Source organism: Chanodichthys erythropterus, chromosome 24 (genome assembly GCF_024489055.1).
Source record: "Chanodichthys erythropterus isolate Z2021 chromosome 24, ASM2448905v1, whole genome shotgun sequence".
Classification (NCBI taxonomy): domain Eukaryota; kingdom Metazoa; phylum Chordata; class Actinopteri; order Cypriniformes; family Xenocyprididae; genus Chanodichthys; species Chanodichthys erythropterus.
Window position 1 is genome coordinate 29,375,903 of NC_090244.1, and position 23,506 is coordinate 29,399,408.

General features: G+C 34.6%; 1 long non-coding RNA gene and 2 gene segments (V, D, J or C); 1 reads left to right on the top strand and 2 right to left on the bottom strand.

Annotated features, from left to right (window-relative positions):
- Positions 1 to 1,945: 1,945 nt before the first annotated feature.
- On the bottom strand, positions 1,946 to 2,478 carry LOC137014839 (immunoglobulin kappa variable 1-16-like). The segment is given in 2 exon segments: positions 1,946 to 2,280; positions 2,373 to 2,478. Coding segments are annotated over 2 exon segments (441 nt in total).
- Positions 2,479 to 7,953: 5,475 nt separating this feature from the next.
- On the bottom strand, positions 7,954 to 8,599 carry LOC137014562 (immunoglobulin kappa variable 1-39-like). The segment is given in 2 exon segments: positions 7,954 to 8,376; positions 8,515 to 8,599. Coding segments are annotated over 2 exon segments (369 nt in total).
- Positions 8,600 to 20,882: 12,283 nt separating this feature from the next.
- LOC137014579 (uncharacterized) lies at positions 20,883 to 22,507 on the top strand. The gene is made up of 4 exons (XR_010893867.1): positions 20,883 to 20,950; positions 21,578 to 21,710; positions 21,869 to 21,974; positions 22,278 to 22,507. It is a non-coding gene; the product is annotated as an uncharacterized lncRNA (long non-coding RNA).
- The last annotated feature ends 999 nt before the right edge of the window (positions 22,508 to 23,506 follow it).

Sequence of the window (23,506 nt, forward strand, 5' to 3'; positions counted from 1 at the left end):
TCTGAAGCCTCTGGACTGCTGAGATCGTCCTTGACTCGGTTAGAGAGTAAGAGCTCCAAGAGTTCAATCCACAAAACTATTAATGATCCGCTGGATTCAGAAAACAGGTCACGTCTGTGAGCAGTTGTGTTTGTGTGAATGTATGAGGGTGAGTGTCGTCTGAAACAAAGACAAATTATGAAAATTAGACACAAATATGAACAATCCTTCTGTTGAACTGTTACAGATATTAAACATTTATCATCATAAACATAAATGAATAATAAACAATCAGCCATCATGTGAAATTCACTGACACTTCCACAAATATCATGTAGTGTGACAAAGTAATCTTGATCTGGTAACAGATTAACAGGCATTAATATATCAATAAAGTGTATGGAGTATCAAACACACCGACTGCGTCTGAAATCACATACTCTCTTCAGTAGCAGGGACGGATTATGGGTTGTGTGGGCCCCTGGGCAAAACGTTCGCAAGTTCTCGGCGAATTGGCCGAACAAAGTAAATTCACTGGCAGCGAAGCGAATTGGGCGGGCCAGAGTGAAAAAGAGAAGTTAAAAGTCAGAAAACCAATTCTAATATATAGATTTACCAACGCCCCACGGTAACAGGCTAAATCAAACATTCCAACGAGCGAACAAAGTGAATAAAGCAAATTCAACAACGAAGCTTCTTCAACGACCTTAGCGACGTGTTCGCTTTGGTCTCTCCTGGTGTGAACGTACAGTGAGAGCCATGTTGGGGCACGGTTAGTGATCACACTACATGTGTACCGTGTCCAGCTGAACCATGCCAGAATCCACCTGTGTACCATATCCCCGTACAGAACGGAGTGATCAGGGGTGTAGTGGTAAAATAAGAATTCTGTGATCACATTTTGTGCATAAACTACTATGATGTGCATTTAGATCAATTGAGAAGTGGGTAAACTCTAATTCTGAAATTTCAGAGGTGGGTAAACCGTGTTTACTTGCGTTTAGCCTCCACTACAGCCCTGGGAGTGATTACACTGGTCAAACTCTTACACTGCTACACTGGTCTGGGGGCCACTCAGCGGGCAGGTTAACCGCCTCCATCCCACCATGCTACCGCTCCCTAGTCAGAGGGCCTTCTGTAAGGCTGTTAACACGCCCCCCTCCCCTCCCCCCAGAACCCAGAAGCTCCATGGTAGGGGCCCTTGTAATCAGATGGCCCTCTAAAGGTACACTACACCCTCCTCCCTAGCCTAGGGCCTCCTAGTAGGGCCCTCATAATCAGAGGGCCCTCTAAAAGCCCCCAAAGCCCCCATCCTCCCTATGGCCCCCTGGTAGCCAGAAGCCAGGACCATAATAGGAGGGCCTAAGAGGGCCTTCTCAAAGTAGGCTCCCATGCACCCATTTCCCTTTAAAGTTCCTATAGCAGGGCCGGGGGCCCCCAGATGCACACTTAAGAATCTCACCGGAAGTAGTAGATCATCCGGTACTTTTATCCTGTTATTTACAGTTATTAATACTGTGAATTCAGAAACACTTCTTTTGTCACATGCTGTTTTTGGCCTACTCTATAATAGGGAAGAATGTGATTTCGGATGCAGTCACGGTCTTAAAGGAAATGTGTGTAGAACTCAGTTATGTAAAAGACATGTGACCCTCTAGTGGTGAAGTATGGAAGTGCAATTAAAGGGATTGACTTTCTTAGTAAATGATACAGATAATATTGTAGGGGAAGGTTTTGCAGGGACAAGCATCATTCACATTTTCACCACATTTTAGTCCAGTTTAGTAAGGAATGTAAGATAGTATGTTACATATTTACTTAACACATCATAATAAATAAAGTCTCTGAAAGGTTTGATACAGCATTGTGTTGTTTGTGATCCTCCATCAGCAGCTGCAGTATCTCTCAGCTGTATCAGTGCATCACTGTGACGTCTGACTGACCGAGGTTTTTGTACCACTCTTTATCACTGTGTGAACACAGCTTTACTGTTGATGCTGTGGTAACTCAGACAGTAATAATCTCCTGTATCTTCAGTCTGGACTCCACTGATGGTCAGAGTGAAATCACTGCCATAGTTTGATCCACTGCCACTGAATCTAGATGGAGTTCCTGACTGAAGGCTTCTTATGTAATAAATCAGGAGTTTAGGAGCTTCTCCAGGTTTCTGCTGATACCAAGACACACAGTTACTACAGCCAGAAATCGGCTGACTGGTTTTACAGCTGATTGTAACAGTTTCTCCTTGTTTGATGGATTTTATTGCAGGATCTTGAGTCACTGTCACTTGTCCCCAGCTCTCTGAAATTAACATATTTTACTCATTAATGGTTATTGGACTGTAAATGAGATGTTGTAGTTTATTTTGCAAGATATTTATAGAAGATATTTACCCTGAATGCAGAGAGTGAGAGTCCAGATGAAGAAGGTGATTGTGTTCATTGTTGTTCTTTTGTCTTGTGTGATGATGAAGATTGTGTCTGTTCTGCTCTCAGTCATGAAGTGTTAAACTCACAGCACTATAAACACTCTCAGAGCACTGAAGCATGTGTCACAATGCAAAGTGACTCTCTCTATTTAAATCATTATCCTGAAGACTGTAGATCAGTCACAAACTCATTTTCCAACATCTTCCTCATGTTGTGAAACATGTCAAACAATTATACACACATTTCTGAAGTCTTGACAGAATCATGAATATTATTGATTTGGTCATTATTAATATTTTGTAAGGTCACTGAACACTTTCTATCATTCATTCTACACTGTTCTGGGCTCATTATTAGTTCATTAATAAACTGCAGCAGCTCTTTGGTTTCATTGTGTTTCTGAATGACACAATATCAGTGTTCAGGGTGGAAGATTTCTCAGTTCTCTGGTACTGAACAACATCCATGAGCTCCAGCAGCATTAAAACACACTGTGCTCTTCTACTGTGAGGAACTGCAGTGTCAGTAATGGAGCGTCTAACAGTTCAGTTCAACAGCGTAACACCCTGTTCAGTTCTGGGTGCTGGAGACAATCAGTGCCGGTTTCTTCATTAGGGCATCAGAGCGACGCACCACCAAAGTGAGAAAGGGACGATTTTTTCAATCACATTCAACCACAGTGTTATGCTAGCTGTCACTGCTAGGCTGTTAGTTCTGCCTCTGGATATAGTCCAATCAGCGTTGAGTCACGCTCTGTGGAGTACTGCTTCTTTTTGGGCAATTTCAGTCTGGCCGAGATTTGCCCCGACTGCTCCCATAGACTTCCATTCAAAGAACTTTTTTTTCGAACTGCAGGCACTGCAATTTAATCTCTGTGGGTTCCAAAAGGGTTAGCACTAACGTGCTTTCGTCATCATACGTAACCTTAACTTGTACAGCGATTGGTGGAAACAAACATACCTCTATTATTTATTTATTTTTTTAAGCTGAAGTGATATCCAATAATTTCCTCAGTGCATAATTTACATTTCACAGACATATTCTCCATCTGAAAATGTTAGAAAGTTGAGAAAAAATTTATATTTTGCTGTCAGGCGTGGACGAGCCTTCAGCAAGCACAAACTTCTGTGAACGAGTGCCGCCAAACAGACGGAGTTCAATCTGAGTAAAATACATTTTGCTAAAAAAAAAAAAAAAAAAAAAAAATAAAAATATATATATATATATATATATATATATATATATATATATATATATATATTTTTTTTTTTTTTTTTGGCGAACATAATAATTATGCCATATGTAGAATTTTGAACCTACAACTAAGTGTATTTGTACGATAGCAGTAACTGTGTAAAGTGACTGTAGTAGGGGAGAGTGGAGTGATTTGTGCCGGGGGGAAGTAGTTCCACCCATTGTTTCTGGAAAACCATAGAAGAAATTGGTCATGTGACCACATAATTTTGAAAAGCCATCCATTTTACTCATCCTCCAAAGAAGAGAGACACATGGCATGAGAGGAAAGCACATTTTAGCTAAAAAAAAATGTTTTTTCCCTTTCAAAGTAAAATTTCTATGATCAAGGTTTTTTGATTGTAGTGTCTGAACAATTATAGACAAGTTTGCAAACATTTCACACATGTTTTAGTGCATTAGCAGGCTACACAATGAGTCTATACAGTTAGCACGATGTTAGCTCACAACTGCTGGATCATGCTAGTTTTTCAAACTCGTGGATCCGGGGTGATTTGTGCCAGAGGGCCTGGGTTAAGTTGTGCCAGTGGCACAACTCACCCTCACGTATGATTATTTTCAACATATTATTAATTTGAAATTGTACATTGTACTCTTACATTTTAGCAGTTAAACTATGTGACATTCTTGATTTTAGACCAAAACCCATCATGCCACACACTTATAAAACACACTTTCTGAAGATGAAAAGCATGAAATGGTCCAATGTTGTGCAAAAGGCATGAAAACAACTAATATTGTGTGAAACTGAATTGAGATTACTGAATTATCATCAGATTTGTGAGTGATTTAGAGCACAGCAGAACTCGGTCAGATAAAGGCTTATTAATGAAAGTTCCTGTCAAAAAAAATAATTGTATTAAAAGGGCAGCTATAAAAAAGGCCAGTGTTTAGCAGCAAACAGGTATTTTGATCTTCAGAAAGATCTTTCTTCCTCCCCATATTGCATGAGAACTGTGACTTGCTTAATAATGTGGAACAACTTTTAAGTAGGGTTTCCATAGATCTGGCAAATTATTTTGTCTGAGATTGATACCAGTTATAAGACATGGATAAATAAACAAACAAACATTTTCTTAGAAAAACTAAAATCTGAATGTTTATTCTACTGAAATATTACTGATATGTCACCTGCAGAATAATTTGGAACGTGGCGTATTATTATGTTATTCTTATAATTGACAGACAGCGTTCTATGTATGTCAACAGGCATCTATTGCCAAAGCCTTTCTGCCTGAAATGTTCACAAATATCATATATTGTGTATTTAAGTTTTTTTGTGTTTTCCCAAAAACAAAATATGACTACAAAATATGACTTAGCCTATTTCAACAGTTTAATAGGGTGACAATATCTAAATAAACCTTAAATGAGTATTTTTGTATTGAATTTGTCTTGATTTCATATAGCATTACAGTTCATAACATTAAAATGTTCTGTTTTACTTCAGAAATGACTGGCACAAATTACCCCTACGTATTCTCCCCAAAGGCACAACTTACCCCGCACCAGGGGCAATTTGTGCCATGAGACCACTTTTTTTTCCAAAAGCTATATTTCTGAAACAATTTATTTCAGATCCAAAGTTATTGTTCTCAGGCATGCACCACATCCTGAAATATATGTACATTCTTAAGTTGAAGGCATTACTGCCATGGCCTCACTTTAAAGTCACTTTGAGTAAAAACTGGCACAACTCACCCCACTTTCCCCTAATCAATGTAATAATAATCATTAGTCTGTTCTTTTGTTTTTATTTCTTTTCATTTTTAGTTTAGTGTATTTAACTTCTGCTTTAAAAAACATTTTGTTTTAGATTGTAAAGTTACAATTTTAGAATATAGCCTAGGCCTAATGTGATTTGACCCCTTTTTTGAACATAATATAGCATATCTTGTTTTTATAGCCTTCAATGTAAACATTGTTTCTTGGACAATATTGGGCAGGATATGAAATAACATTTTTTTTTTTTAATTAAATACAGATTTTTTTAGATCCCAGCCCTATGGCATGCTTTAAATACTGAATTCTCCATGTTTTAGATAATTAGTAAAGATACATTATTATATCACTTGTTAAATTGTTATTTAACAATTAGCCTATTCATGCCTGCATTTCTAAAATTTTTTATTTTTTTTGTAAGTTCCCGCGCCCATGCAACTAATCGCTGTCATAGCAACAAGATAAAACAAACATATCACAAGCGTCGGGTCCCCTCGCAGCGACCCATCGCTCAAACCACTTTTACACCTCTTGCCACACGGGCTGAGTCCTGGCTGGCCATCCCCGGAGTGTCAAAATGGGTATTGGGTATAATAAAATGAGGTTATGTTTTATTACACCCTTTTATTCAACGGTGTGGTACCCACCTCCATGAGGAACCGGGACATTCACGTCCTGCGCTCAGAGGTGAACACTATGCTGGCAAAAAGAGCTGTAAGTGGTTCCTCCAGCTCAGAGCGAGTCAAGCTTCTACAGCCGTTACTTCCTCGTCTCAAAGAAGGATGGTGGTCTCAGACCCATCCTCGAACTCAGACATCTGAACTTGGCCCTGATAAAGCACTCATTCAGAATGAATAACTGTGAAACAGATCCTCTCGCAAGTACGTCCAGGGAACTGGTTTTTGGGAACTGGAACTATTTTTTCTTTAATAGACATGCACACAGCATACAAACGGTGATTGGTGTTAACCTGGGATGGGCGCAACATCAGGACCAATGAGTCCACACAGAATCTCAACCATTGGAATGTATGGAAACGGCTCAAGGACAGTTTTTTGTTGTTGTTGTTGTTGTTGTTGTTGTTGTGATACACCAAAACTTACATGACAAATCACTTTTGTCATTGGTGACCACCACGGACACCATTTTATTGGTAAAGTTCCAATTGGATGGAAACAGGCTGGAGAAAGCAAATTTCACAATGCTTTTTTAATGCATATTCACTTTGTCAATAACAAAACAGCGCAAAAAGTGGATGGAAACTTGGCTATTGTCAAACTCACAAAACCAGCTTGACATGACTTCTGCTTTAAGAAGTCATCTCACAAATAAATACAGCTATTTTGCATTTCTGTTGAATTTGTCTCTCAATTTAAAATGTGTTGTGTCCATCTTTTTTTTTTTTTTTTTTTTTTTCAAAGCAACTTTACAGAAAATGCTTGTTTCAATGTTTCAATTGCAGCAAATTCAGTTATCAGTCAGAGATGAGTGTGTCAAAGTAATGTTCATATGACAGTGATATACAGCTATAATATAAATATTCTTGGTATTGTCAAAATTTGGCTACGTGGTGGGTTGGGCTCCATCTGAAATGTCCTGGCTGTGGTCTGGGTCAACATCTGCCTGTTCTTGTTCAAGGCCATCCCCTGGTCAGTTCCTCCACCTGCACCACCCTGGACTTTCTGTTTGTTCATCCCTCTCCCGGATCTCCATCCTCCACCAAAGCCTCCTCCGTCCATCTGTTGGCGCGAGGTTGCACCTGTCCAGGACGGGAAGTGCTGTCACAGTCTCACTTAACTTTCTTTTCCCCCTGTTGAGTTTGTTGTCATAGTTGTTAATTTGATTCATCATTCAGTTCAAGTGTGTCGTTAATTATCTTTGTTTTCCGGTGTACTTCAGTTCCTTTGTTTCTGTTCATTGCTGTTGGGTCTTGTCTAGGGTTCAGTTTTGTTGATGATATTCCTGTGGATTTATTAAAGACTGCCTGTTTCTCTTCATGTTTGTGTGCGTTAACAACACAGTGTTGTGACACAAATAGACAATATTTTTATTAGTGTTACACGCCCTTGCTGAAGTTGTGTTTAAAAGGTTGAAGGTGTTGAGCTGTTTTCTTTCATCCTGCCACATTAAATCTGTTTCACATGATCAAGAGTGCAGTTATACTGATTATCAGCACGGCTGTGATTCTACCATAGACATGAAGAGCAGCACGACTGTGAATGTCATATTACTTTTATATAACACTTCTATAAGCAAGAACTTTCTAACTTACCTTTCAGACTAAATCTGATTAGTTAGTATGCATATTTTTCCCACAACCACTGGTGAAAGAAACCACTTCTTTCAATCCTGGAGTGAGAGAAAACACATTAAAAACATTTATTTCTGCTTCACTCCACATCGCTCTCATACTGTGATCTGAAACACAAACAATAAAACATCCCAGTGCTGCCATAATTCATATCAGCACTAACAGTTATTTAATACAAAAATAAATGACTATATATAAAGGTATATTTACAATATTAATAATTATTTTTTTAAAGAAACTTTGCTAAACATTGCCATTGTGTTGTTTGTGATCCTCCATCAGCAGCTGCAGTATCTCTCAGCTGTATCAGTGCATCACTGTGACGTCTGACTGAACGAGGTTTTTGTACCACTCTTTATCACTGTGTGAACACTGGACCACTGTGTGCACTCTGACAGTAATAATCTCCTGTATCTTCAGTCTGGACTCCACTGATGGTCAGAGTGAAATCACTGCCAGATCCACTGCCACTGAATCTAGATGGAGTTCCTGACTGGAGGCGGTTTGTAAAATAAATCAGGAGTTTAGGAGTTTCTCCAGGTTTCTGTAAGTACCAGGACAGACAGGGTGGGCTACAGCCTGTTAAAGGAGTGCTGGCGGTGCATCTGATCACAACAGTTTCTCCTGGTGTGACTGTATGAACTACAGGAGTTTGAGTAACTGTGATCTGTCCACTGGAGCCTGAAGAGAAATTAATAGGATTCAAATTAAAAGTACATCAAATCAATAGAAACATGATGTGTCATATTAGAAATAGATGTAATATTCATAACATAAACAAACTTTATTTGTTTAGTTATAAGCAAGTCAGAGTTTCACCTGATATACAGATCAGAGTCCAGATGAAGAAGGTGATTGTGTTCATTGTTGTTCTTTTGTCTTGTGTGATGATGAAGATTGTGTTCTGTTCTGCTCTCAGTCATGAAGTGTTAAACTCACAGCACTATAAACACTCTCAGAGCACTGAAGCATGTGTCACAATGCAAAGTGACTCTCTCTATTTAAATCATTATCCTGAAGACTGTAGATCAGTCACAAACATGTCAAACAATTATACACACATTTCTGAAGTCTATGGACAGAATCATGTATATTATTGATTTGGTCATTATTAATATTTTGTAAGGTCATTGAACACTTTCTATCATTCATTCTACACTGTTCTGGGCCAGCCTAGTCTCATTGTTAATACGTAGTTATTAATACGTAACTTTCAAAGACACAAAACTTACATATTTGTACGTTTAGAAAGGTGCTAAAACATACCATACTGACATAATTATGGCACTAAAATGTAAAAATACATACGTTTTTACAGCGAAAAAACTTAAAATATTTACGAATCTTTCATGTCATAAAAATATATGTATATTTTCCCTTTTTATCATTTTGTAGATAAATGTAAGATCCCTAAACCCCACCCCGAACCTAAGCCTACCCATTTTATACAGAATGTTAAAAGAATAAAACATAATGGACAGAAATGTAGGAGTGTAGGAAAATGACAATTTTAGTAAAAATATAACATTAAAATGATATTTTGAGCCACTAATCCTACACCTACCCCTAAACCTACCAATAACCATTTCTTTAAATTACCTACTGTTATAAATAATAGAATAACAGACAAACAAGAGTAATCATGATCATTTATTTTTTTGCCAAAATGTCAAAAGTGGTACCAAAAGTAGATCAAATGATGATGAGTTCCAGTCCTCTCTGGCAGTAATATTTTTTTTATTTTTTTAGGGTACAGAGCAGAATTTAATTTATTAATTCATGAAATTATGAATCTGTCTTCTCTCTGTGAAGGAACGATACTCATTTTAAATGTCAATCCACTGAAACACGGCATGTCGCAATCTGTGACGAAGCAGGTGAGAACCAGTGATTGACTGTAGGCGTTTCTCAATGTCAAGGATACTTCCTTGGCAGGACTGGTCCTTCCAATCACTTCCTTCAGAGGCTAGGCGAGGCTCCTCTTTAGCATTCGGAGAACACGTAAATGGAACAGACTAGCAAGTGCACGTCATTGCGTCATTACGTCAGTGAAAAGGTCCGCTTTCGATGACGTAGCATCCTCGAAATTCTGGCTTCCAAGGATCCTTCCTTGACATTGAGAAACGCCTTGTGTCTTAATTCAAAGGCTGCGTCCTCCAGAGGTCGCATTCGAAGGTTGCATACGTCATTGAGGCTGTATTGTTTCAGAAAAGTAAGTAGGACTCTCCAAACGCGACCTTGGAATGCATCCTTCTCTCACAGGAATTCAGAGGATACATGAGGTGTATCCTTCACTGCTGCAGATAGCCCACAATTCTTTGCGTCGCTGTTAACAACCGTCATTTATTTGAAAAAAATAAACACCAAATGGCGGCGTCGGCAAATGTACATACAAGCAAAGATGTGTTTAAATGTAAGTTTCAAGCTTGTTTTTGTTTTAAACTTTGTTCTTCCTAATATCCTCCTCTTTTGCCTCTGTAACAGATATATGTTCTACATAAGCCAGCTCCTCAAGCATTAACCAAAATAAAACAAGTAAATACATTTTATTTTCAAATTACATACAAATTTGTTAATAATTTTCATTCATTCGCTGAGAGCGCAACGAGGCTGCCGTGAACGCGTTGGCATAGCAACGATATACTTCCTGTTTCCTTTCCTGCCTGTGTGTCCTACGAAGGACGTCTCGTTTAATTCTGGCTAAGGACACTCCATATACTGCATCCTTCACAGGATTCGTCCTCTTGAGGATGCAGCCTTTGAAATTAAATGAAATGAGACACAGCTATTATTTGATATCAGTGCCGTAATCCATGTCGTAACGTTTCTCAAGGGTGGCGCTACTTTCAAATTTGAATCAAAACAAGCGCAGACTTTGACAGTGACGGTCACTGCGGCTGAGAATGAAGATGAAGATCGATGGATAAAGGGCTGAATTTGGATCTGTTCCTTGAAAACATATGGATTCTAAAGATATGCAGCACAGCAAACAAATAAAATGGATGTGATTGGTGAATTTATGTTGTGCTTTGGTGTATCTTATGGTTGTATTGTGTAACGTCTGGATGGATCCGTTTGTAGTCAATAAACTTTGGAATTTTCAGAACGCTTTTAACCTGATGAACTGTGTTTTAAATCACAAAATTTGCGACTTTTGGCATTTTTGTGGACCCGTGAGGTTAAACAGAAAACTCCAACTTCCTAGCTCTGGAGACTTCAAAAGGATCACCCCCCTTTTGTGGGCCCAGAGACTGACAAATTCCACACACACACACACCACACACAAAAACACACAAACATGCTTAGAGATTGTATGTACAGCTACTCTTAGAATATGACTGTGCCAAAGTGTACCCATCACGTATATCACGTGCATGTATGCTTCCTAGTGTTTAGACTTAGTTTAAATGACTGTATTTGTGCTAGTGTTCGTTTTAATGATGGAATTTTGTCTGTAAACCATAACTTCTTATATGTCAAGTTTAGATTCATTTTAAAGCTAGTTCCACGTCTCATTCACCTATGTATATTACATGGCTGTCAAATGCATTGTTCTGTTTGTTTAATGGTACTGTGAAGAAAGTACTACCCAAACTGATACTCATAAATTATGCAAATTCAGCTAGGAGACCAGACAAAGGAACTTTGCCTGCCAAATAGTGCTACGCATCTATTGGCCGTTCCAACTCATGAGGTGTGTTAGCTTGGTTTTCCATAAAAACAACAACACACAAGTTTTCCTTTGTCTCCCGATCGTCTCTCGATTGCCCCTGAACTGCCTCAGGTGACAGCGCTGCCATCACGTTCTTAGCTCCCCCCCGGGATGACCATTTCCTTGGACTTTCTCACTCTCTTCTTTCTTCTCGCCCATTTTACACGCCAGTTAAGCCTCGTTTGAAAACCCCGCCGGAGAAACCCTCTCGGAAAGGACCAACCAAGCCAAGCGCACTGAAACTCTACTGCACATCGACTTGAACCAATATGCAAGTATTAATTTCCTGAAATTCGTTTAAACTGATTTCTGTGCTGGCTTTCACAGGGTTAACTTGTAATTTGCCATTCTTTGACCATCTCTCTTTTCCTGTCTTTACATCCGCTCTTGTATATTACGTGTATATTCTTGTATATATATTTAGACGCATAACCTCTGTATTAGTAGTTAACAAAAACCAGGTCACTTTAACGTTTTGATTCTAATACAATCGCTCTATGTTTGATGCTATCATGGGAATTTATCCTCGTGGCCAGAGGATAACATTTCCGTTATAATAGTCTGTGGAAAACTTACTGTTTGCTGGACAAACTGATAGTTTCTCTAAATAATTATTAAACCAGAACTAATCATATAGGTAATTGATAATAATTTGTTGTAATTAATTCACAATATATGTTTAATTCCCCCTTGGGTCGGTATATATTGAGTCATAAAGCTTTATGACTCATTATATTCATATGCCAAACCCATAAATTGATTAATAACTGTACAAATTGCTACAATTGTCAGTCACTGCATAGGAGAAAATCTCACAGCAAACAAACTAAATATTACAAAATGGTTAAACAATTACAAAAAAAATTATTCATTTTAAGGTTTCAAAGTGTAGTTTCGTTTAACATTATGTAATAATCCTCCGAAATGAGTTTGCAGCTCAACTCACGAACAGAAATGTTATTTCATATTAAGTTTGAGTTAACTGATTACACTAAATTTGACTAAAAATATGTATTGATATGACAATTGGGTAACACTTTACATTAAGGTTCCTTATGTAAAGGGTTAATAAAGGTGTTTGTTAATGAGTAATAAGTCATTTACAAATGCATTATAAATCATTAATAATGCAGTTATAACTGCATGAATAAAAAGGCGACTTTAATGCAATACTTGCCAAATAGTGAGCCAAACTTGCCAAATAGTGTATTTATAAACATATATTTAACTCAAAACCAGAAATACTCAAAACCATGGTTTATTTCATGATGCAGCAAAAATTGACATCATAATTAGACTGAAGGGTGTTGTGAAAGTGAAAGTGAACCTTAATGTAAAGTGAACACATGTGAACCATTTATTAATGAGTTATAAACATTAATAACCTGTGAAAGTGAACCTTAATGTAAAGTGAACACATGTGAACCATTTATTAATGAGTTATGAACATTAATAACCTGTGAAAGTGAACCTTAATGTAAAGTGGAAACCTGTGAATCATTTATTATTGAGTTATAAACATTAATAACCTGTGAAAGTGAACCTTAATGTAAAGTGAACACATGTGAACATTTATTCATGAGTTATAAACATTAATAGCCTGTGAAAGTGAACCTTAATGTAAAGTGGAAACCTGCGAATCATTTATTAATGAGTTATAAACATTAATAACCTGTGAAAGTGAACCTTAATGTAAAGTGAACATATGTGAACCATTTATTCATGAGTTATGAACATTAATAACCTGTGAAAGTGAACCTTAATGTAAAGTGGAAACCTGTGAACCATTTATTAATGAGTTATAAACATTAATAATCTGTGAAAGTGAACCTTAATGTAAAGTGAAAACGTGAACTATTTATTCAAACATCAGTTACCTGTGAAAGTGAACCTTAATGTAAAGTGAACACATGTGAACCATTTATTAATGAGTTATGAACATTAATAACCTGTGAAAGTGAACCTTAATGTAAATTGGAAACCTGTGAACCATTTATTAATGAGTTATAAACATTAATAACCTGTGAAAGTGAACCTTAATGTAAAGTGAACACATGTGAACCATTTATTAATGAGTTATGAACGTTAATAACCTGTGAAAGGGAACCTTAATGTAAAGTGAACACATGTGAACCATTTATTAATGAGTTATGAACATTAATAACCTGTGAAAGTGAACCTTAATGTAAAGTGAACACATGTGAACTATTTAGTCATGAGTTATAAACATTAATAACCTGTGAAAGTGAACCTTAATGTAAAGTGGAAACCTGTGAACCATTTATTAATGAGTTATAAACATTAATAATCTGTGAAAGTGAACCTTAATGTAAAGTGAACACATGAACTATTTAGTCTTGAGTTATAAACATTAATAACCTGTGAAAGTGAACCTTAATGTAAAGTGGAAACCTGTGAACCATTTATTCATGAGTTATAAACATTAATAACCTGTGAAAGTGAACCTTAATGTAAAGTGGAAACCTGTGAACCATTTATTCATGAGTTATAAACATTAATAACCTGTGAAAGTGAACCTTAATGTAAAGTAGAAACCTGTGAACCATTTATTCATGAGTTATAAACATTAATAACCTGTGAAAGTGAACCTTAATGTAAAGTGGAAACCTGTGAACCATTTATTCATGAGTTATAAACATTAATAATCTGTGAAAGTGAACCTTAATGTAAAGTGAACACATGTGAACTATTTATTCAAACATCAATTACCTGTGAAAGTGAACCTTAATGTAAAGTAGAAACCTGTGAACCATTTATTCATGAGTTATAAACATTAATAACCTGTGAAAGTGAACCTTAATGTAAAGTGAACACATGTGAACTATTTAGTCATGAGTTATAAACATTAATAACCTGTGAAAGTGAACCTTAATGTAAAGTGGAAACCTGTGAACCATTTATTAATGAGTTATGAACATTAATAACCTGTGAAAGTGAACCTTAATGTAAAGTAGAAACCTGTGAACCATTTATTAATGAGTTATAAACATTAATAATCTGTGAAAGTGAACCTTAATGTAAAGTGAACACATGTGAACCATTTATTAATGAGTTATGAACATTAATAACCTGTGAAAGTGAACATTAATGTAAAGTGAACACATGTGAACCATTTATTCATGAGTTATGAACATTAATAACCTGTGAAAGTGAACATTAATGTAAAGTGAACACTTGTGAACCATTTATTCATGAGTTATAAACATTAATAACCTGTGAAAGTGAACCTTAATGTAAAGTGGAAACCTGTGAACCATTTATTAATGAGTTATGAACATTAATAACCTGTGAAAGTGAACCTTAATGTAAAGTGAACACATGTGAACCATTTATCAATGAGTTATAAACATTAATAACCTGTGACAATGAACATTAATGTAAAGTGGAAACCTGTGAACCATTTATTCATGAGTTATAAACATTAATAACCTGTGAAAGTGAACCTTAATGTAAAGTAGAAACCTGTGAACCATTTATTCATGAGTTATAAACATTAATAACCTGTGAAAGTGAACCTTAATGTAAAGTGGAAACCTGTGAACCATTTATTCATGAGTTATAAACATTAATAACCTGTGAAAGTGAACCTTAATGTAAAGTGGAAACCTGTGAACCATTTATTCATGAGTTATAAACATTAATAACCTGTGAAAGTGAACCTTAATGTAAAGTAGAAACCTGTGAACCATTTATTCATGAGTTATGAACATTAATAACCTGTGAAAGTGAACCTTAATGTAAAGTAGAAACCTGTGAACCATTTATTCATGAGTTATAAACATTAATAACCTGTGAAAGTGAACCTTAATGTAAAGTGGAAACCTGTGAACCATTTATTCATGAGTTATAAACATTAATAACCTGTGAAAGTGAACCTTAATGTAAAGTGGAAACCTGTGAACCATTTATTCATGAGTTATAAACATTAATAACCTGTGAAAGTGAACCTTAATGTAAAGTAGAAACCTGTGAACCATTTATTCATGAGTTATAAACATTAATAACCTGTGAAAGTGAACCTTAATGTAAAGTGGAAACCTGTGAACCATTTATTCATGAGTTATAAACATTAATAATCTGTGAAAGTGAACCTTAATGTAAAGTGAACACGTGAACTATTTATTCAAACATCAATTACCTGTGAAAGTGAACCTTAATGTAAAGTAGAAACCTGTGAACCATTTATTCATGAGTTATAAACATTAATAACCTGTGAAAGTGAACCTTAATGTAAAGTGGAAACCTGTGAACCATTTATTCATGAGTTATAAACATTAATAACCTGTGAAAGTGAACCTTAATGTAAAGTGGAAACCTGTGAACCATTTATTCATGAGTTATAAACATTAATAACCTGTGAAAGTGAACCTTAATGTAAAGTAGAAACCTGTGAACCATTTATTCATGAGTTATAAACATTAATAACCTGTGAAAGTGAACCTTAATGTAAAGTGGAAACCTGTGAACCATTTATTCATGAGTTATAAACATTAATAATCTGTGAAAGTGAACCTTAATGTAAAGTGAACACGTGAACTATTTATTCAAACATCAATTACCTGTGAAAGTGAACCTTAATGTAAAGTAGAAACCTGTGAACCATTTATTCATGAGTTATAAACATTAATAACCTGTGAAAGTGAACCTTAATGTAAAGTGGAAACCTGTGAACCATTTATTCATGAGTTATAAACATTAATAACCTGTGAAAGTGAACCTTAATGTAAAGTAGAAACCTGTGAACCATTTATTCATGAGTTATAAACATTAATAACCTGTGAAAGTGAACCTTAATGTAAAGTGGAAACCTGTGAACCATTTATTCATGAGTTATAAACATTAATAACCTGTGAAAGTGAACCTTAATGTAAAGTGGAAACCTGTGAACCATTTATTCATGAGTTATAAACATTAATAACCTGTGAAAGTGAACCTTAATGTAAAGTAGAAACCTGTGAACCATTTATTCATGAGTTATAAACATTAATAACCTGTGAAAGTGAACCTTAATGTAAAGTGGAAACCTGTGAACCATTTATTCATGAGTTATAAACATTAATAACCTGTGAAAGTGAACCTTAATGTAAAGTGAACATATGTGAACCATTTATTCATGAGTTATAAACATTAATAACCTGTGAAAGTGAACCTTAATGTAAAGTGAACACATGTGAACCATTTATTAATGAGTTATAAACATTAATAACCTGTGAAAGTGAACCTTAATGTAAATTGGAAACCTGTGAAACATTTATTAATGAGTTATAAACATTAATAACCTGTGAAAGTGAACCTTAATGTAAAGTGAACACATGTGAACCATTTATTAATGAGTTATGAACGTTAATAACTTGTGAAAGTGAACCTTAATGTAAAGTTAACACATGTGAACCATTTATTAATGAGTTATAAACATTAATAACCTGTGAAAGTGAACCTTAATGTAAAGTGAACACATGTGAACTATTTAGTCTTGAGTTATAAACATTAATAACCTGTGACAATGAACATTAATGTAAAGTGGAAACCTGTGAACCATTTATTCATGAGTTATAAACATTAATAACCTGTGAAAGTGAACCTTAATGTAAAGTGGAAACCTGTGAACCATTTATTAATGAGTTATAAACATTAATAATCTGTGAAAGTGAACCTTAATGTAAAGTGAACACATGTGAACTATTTAGTCTTAAGTTATAAACATTAATAACCTGTGAAAGTGAACCTTAATGTAAAGTGGAAACCTGTGAACCATTTATTCATGAGTTATAAACATTAATAACCTGTGAAAGTGAACCTTAATGTAAAGTGGAAACCTGTGAACCATTTATTCATGAGTTATAAACATTAATAACCTGTGAAAGTGAACCTTAATGTAAAGTGGAAACCTGTGAACCATTTATTCATGAGTTATAAAAATTAATAACCTGTGAAAGTGAACCTTAATGTAAAGTGAACACATGTGAACTATTTAGTCATGAGTTATAAACATTAATAACCTGTGAAAGTGAACCTTAATGTAAAGTGGAAACCTGTGAACCATTTATTAATGAGTTATGAACATTAATAACCTGTGAAAGTGAACCTTAATGTAAAGTAGAAACCTGTGAACCATTTATTAATGAGTTATAAACATTAATAATCTGTGAAAGTGAACCTTAATGTAAAGTGAACACATGTGAACCATTTATTAATGAGTTATGAACATTAATAACCTGTGAAAGTGAACATTAATGTAAAGTGAACACATGTGAACCATTTATTCATGAGTTTTGAACATTAATAACCTGTGAAAGTGAACATTAATGTAAAGTGAACACTTGTGAACCATTTATTCATGAGTTATAAACATTAATAACCTGTGAAAGTGAACCTTAATGTAAAGTGGAAACCTGTGAACCATTTATTAATGAGTTATGAACATTAATAACCTGTGAAAGTGAACCTTAATGTAAAGTGAACACATGTGAACCATTTATCAATGAGTTATAAACATTAATAACCTGTGACAATGAACATTAATGTAAAGTGGAAACCTGTGAACCATTTATTCATGAGTTATAAACATTAATAACCTGTGAAAGTGAACCTTAATGTAAAGTAGAAACCTGTGAACCATTTATTCATGAGTTATAAACATAAATAACCTGTGAAAGTGAACCTTAATGTAAAGTAGAAACCTGTGAACCATTTATTCATGAGTTATAAACATTAATAACCTGTGAAAGTGAACCTTAATGTAAAGTGGAAACCTGTGAACCATTTATTCATGAGTTATAAACATTAATAACCTGTGAAAGTGAACCTTAATGTAAAGTGAACATATGTGAACCATTTATTCATGAGTTATGAACATTAATAACCTGTGAAAGTGAACCTTAATGTAAAGTGGAAACCTGTGAACCATTTATTAATGAGTTATAAACATTAATAATCTGTGAAAGTGAACCTTAATGTAAAGTGAACACGTGAACTATTTTTTCAAACATCAATTACCTGTGAAAGTGAACCTTAATGTAAAGTGAACACATGTGAACCATTTATTAATGAGTTATAAACATTAATAACCTGTGAAAGTGAACCTTAATGTAAATCGGAAACCTGTGAACCATTTATTAATGAGTTATAAACATTAATAACCTGTGAAAGTGAACCTTAATGTAAAGTGAACACATGTGAACCATTTATTAATGAGTTATGAACGTTAATAACTTGTGAAAGTGAACCTTAACGTAAAGTTAACACATGTGAACCATTTATTAATGAGTTATAAACATTAATAACCTGTGAAAGTGAACCTTAATGTAAAGTGAACACATGTGAACTATTTAGTCTTGAGTTATAAACATTAATAACCTGTGAAAGTGAACCTTAATGTAAAGTGGAAACCTGTGAACCATTTATTAATGAGTTATAAACATTAATAATCTGTGAAAGTGAACCTTAATGTAAAGTGAACACATGTGAACTATTTAGTCTTAAGATATAAACATTAATAACCTGTGAAAGTGAACCTTAATGTAAAGTGGAAACCTGTGAACCATTTATTCATGAGTTATAAACATTAATAACCTGTGAAAGTGAACCTTAATGTAAAGTGGAAACCTGTGAACCATTTATTCATGAGTTATAAAAATTAATAATCTGTGAAAGTGAACCTTAATGTAAAGTGAACACATGTGAACCATTTATTAATGAGTTATGAACGTTAATAACCTGTGAAAGTGAACCTTAATGTAAAGTGGAAACCTGTGAACCATTTATTCATGAGTTATAAACATTAATAACCTGTGAAAGTGAACCTTAATGTAAAGTGGAAACCTGTGAACCATTTATTCATGAGTTATAAACATTAATAACCTGTGAAAATGAACATTAATGTAAAGTGGAAACCTGTGAACCATTTATTCATGAGTTATAAAAATTAATAATCTGTGAAAGTGAACCTTAATGTAAAGTGAACACATGTGAACCATTTATTCATGAGTTATGAACGTTAATAACCAACCCAGTCTCATATGAAAACGTATCCTGACTACGTTGGTCCAAAGTGCAAAACGTAGAGGGGTTACAATAATGGCCCTTAAATTGTATGACTGTTACATTTTTTTTTGCCTATTGTTTTGCGTCCAAGTCACGTGACTTTAGAGAGCCCGGCCGTGAAAACAAAAAAACATGGCGGACGTTTCTCTACTTTTTAGTGAAAAAACAATATTTTGAGTTAGTTTCTGCATAAAAATAAGTTTTGATTACATTTTTAGCGAGAAATATATATTCTATTTTCATAATATTCACTCAGTGAATGTACATAATCACTCGCTTGCGCGTTGTTGCAAAGATTTTTCTGATCTCGCCAGAATAATGTGAAACTGCTACGTTTTGGTTGCTATGGACAATATTTTGAGTTAGTTTCTGCATAAAAATAAGGTTTGATTACATTTTTAGCGAGAAATATATATTCTATTTTCATAATATTCACTCAGTGAATGTACATAATCACTCGCTTGCGCGTTGTTGCAAAGATTTTTCTGATCTCGCCAGAATAATGTGAAACTGCTACGTTTTGGTTGCTATGAACAATATTTTATTTTCTGCATCAAAATAAGGTTTGATTACATTTTAAGCAAAAAATATATATTATTTATTTTCATAATATTCATTCAGTGAATGTACATAATCACTCGCTTGCGCGTTGTTGCAAAGATTTATCTGATCTCGCCAGAATAATGTGAAACTGCTACGTTTTGGTTGCTATGAACAATATTTTGAGTTAGTTTCTGCATAAAAATAAGGTTTGATTACATTTTTAGCGAGAAATATATATTCTATTTTCATAATATTCACTCAGTGAATGTCAACCCGTTCTCACTCCTGACCGTTCTCACGCTGAAGAAGTCTCCTTCAGAACACATCGCGATATTTGGCATCAGTTCGCGTGTGCTGGATGTTGGTAAGTAGTCGTAAATACGCTGTTCTAATGTTTGATATAATGTCTTTTCTGTTTGCAGATATTAATCAGATTAACGTTAGCTCCCTCATGTTCAGTCACTGCATTATATCTGTCACCTCCGCTGAGGTTTTGCTTTTCATTGCTTTCTATATTAAATACTAAACTAGGGTGATTAAACACTGTCACGTGACGTGCAATATATTGCACAATATATATAACATATTCATATCAGGTTCAAAGTAGTACAAGTGTAGTTTCAAAATGGTATTTGTTGTAGAAGCACGGTAAAAAACAACACTTACCATGCTTTTTACCACAGTATTGGTCGTTTTAATGTGATTTTTGTTGTAAATACAGAGTAACCACAACACTTATCATGCTTTTAATGCCTAATAATGTTAAATCCCAAAACTGTAAGATCAATAAGAACTTCTTTCCTATATATATTTATATATAAACCTATATATTATAAATAATGATATTTTCTTTTCTCTTGTTTTAGCTGAAAAGACAAAAAGGGCCTTTCGGAAATGGATGGAGACAGAAAGCTGCAAAGGCAAATAATTGCAATGGTATGTATGTGTTGCTTTTAACCCTTTATCAAACATTTTATCAAGCATTTGTTAAATAGTCTCACAGTAAATTAAAATTAAAGTCAAATCCTGTACATATTTATCACCTTATTTGTAAATCAGTTGTGCCCCTTCTTGGACAGTTGGACGTCCCACACATAAAAGTTTATATTAATTCCATTGAATTCTTTAAAATGATTACAGATTGGGCCCAAAATGTTCCAATGATACATGATGTCTCTCCGCACCTCATAACTACCTCTGTTTGCAAGAGTGGAAATTATCATTTGACTTGTCACATGACATCAGATATTCAATTATTTTGTCATAATCAAAATAATTGAATATCTGATGTCTATTCAATATCTAATCAGTTACACTGCTGATAATGTCCTGCTTGCATGTGAAACATGTTATTTTTTTATTTATTCTTTTAAATATAAATATAGCTTGCTATTAAAGACATATGTTTAATCATGGAAATGCCCACATATCAGTGAACTTATTACATAAATGCATTTAACATTTAATTATGCAACACTCTTTACAGAAGGAAATCCTACAGTTATGTGTAAATTGACAACTTGAATGTGATGTAATAAATTTACCTTCCTTTCTGTCTTGCAGGATTACTTGCAGATTACTTAGTCCTTCTTTTTAGGATCTCTACAACATCAAACTCAACAGCTCTTTTAAGAGCCGACCCTCACAAGAGCTACTAGTGAGTCGCTGCAAACCTGCCGTGATCAGCCCTTTCCAGGTAAAGTTTCTAGATATTTAAATCAGTATTTACTCATCAAATGCTCTCCTGGATGGTATGGTAAATTAACTTATTTATAACTGTCTCAATTTGTATGTTTTAAGAACAAGAGTAATTGCACACAGAGTAAGTAGAGACTTTCTTGTTTTTCTGTGCAGAGAAGGAAGACCAGTCCTTATATCAAAGCAAGCTCATCGAAGTCCTTTGTTTAGGGTGAGGAAGGAACATGACCATCTCATGCCCAAAGAAGACAGAAGTCCATTGGTATGTCTTGTGTTGAGGCAACGCTGTAATATGTAGTACAGAATTAAGACTATTAAGTTCTTAAAAAGTTCTTAAAAACTGTTCCTTCTGTTTTTTTTTTTTGTTTGTTTGTTTGTTTGTTTTTTTTAGATAAAAGCAGACAGGGAAGCTTTGGAAGATAATGAGTTAATATAATATAATATAGTATAATAGGAATTAAATAGTAAATGTTCTTTAAATTATGTGTAATACCTAGTTTTTTTGGCTTGAAATAAGGCCTTATACTGCACAGACCTAAAACATTGTATTTGTGTTTTAAAACAGATAGCAAGTGAAGTCACTAACAGAAGATCCTAGAGGAAAAACGACTGATGTGCAGCTACGGAGGAACACAAGAGGCAGAAACTATGCATGGCCATGGCTTCTTCATGAGTACGGTAAGTCCTGTGCCTATTCTTAATTCTTGCCTTAAAGTTTTTATTGCAGTATTTTAACAATTTTACATTGTACAGGTTATCACTTGGTTTTTGACCAAATTATGCTCTTGAAACAAGAAACAGAAGAGTATGTTGTCCTGAAAGAAATCAAGGCTCAAAAGAGAGCATGCCTTTCTAAAAGATCTTTTAAAACAGGTTGCTGTTAATATGGGTAAAACAGTTTTTGTTCAGTACTTAGCTTACAGTCTGTGCTGCATTTTTATTATAATATATATATTATGTACTGCTGTTTTGTCAACCCAGTCTCATATGAAAACGTATCCTGACTACGTTGGTCCAAAGTGCAAAACGTAGAGGGGTTACAATAATGGCCCTTAAATTGTATGACTGTTACATTTTTTTTTTTGCCTATTGTTTTGCGTCCAAGTCACGTGACTTTAGAGAGCCCGGCCGTGAGAACAAAAAACATGGCGGACATTTCTCTACTTTTTAGTGAAAAAAACAATATTTTGAGTTAGTTTCTGCATAAAAATAAGTTTTGATTACATTTTTAGCGAGAAATATATATTCTATTTTCATAATATTCACTCAGTGAATGTACATAATCACTCGCTTGCGCGTTGTTGCAAAGATTTTTCTGATCTCGCCAGAATAATGTGAAACTGCTACGTTTTGGTTGCTATGGACAATATTTTGAGTTAGTTTCTGCATAAAAATAATTTGATTACATTTTTAGCGAGAAATATATATTCTATTTTCATAATATTCACTCAGTGAATGTACATAATCACTCGCTTGTGCGTTGTTGCAAAGATTTTTCTGATCTCGCCAGAATAATGTGAAACTGCTACGTTTTGGTTGCTATGAACAATATTTTATTTTCTGCATCAAAATAAGGTTTGATTACATTTTAAGCAAAAAATATATATTATTTATTTTCATAATATTCATTCAGTGAATGTACATAATCACTCGCTTGCGCGTTGTTGCAAAGATTTATCTGATCTCGCCAGAATAATGTGAAACTGCTACGTTTTGGTTGCTATGAACAATATTTTGAGTTAGTTTCTGCATAAAAATAAGGTTTGATTACATTTTTAGCGAGAAATATATATT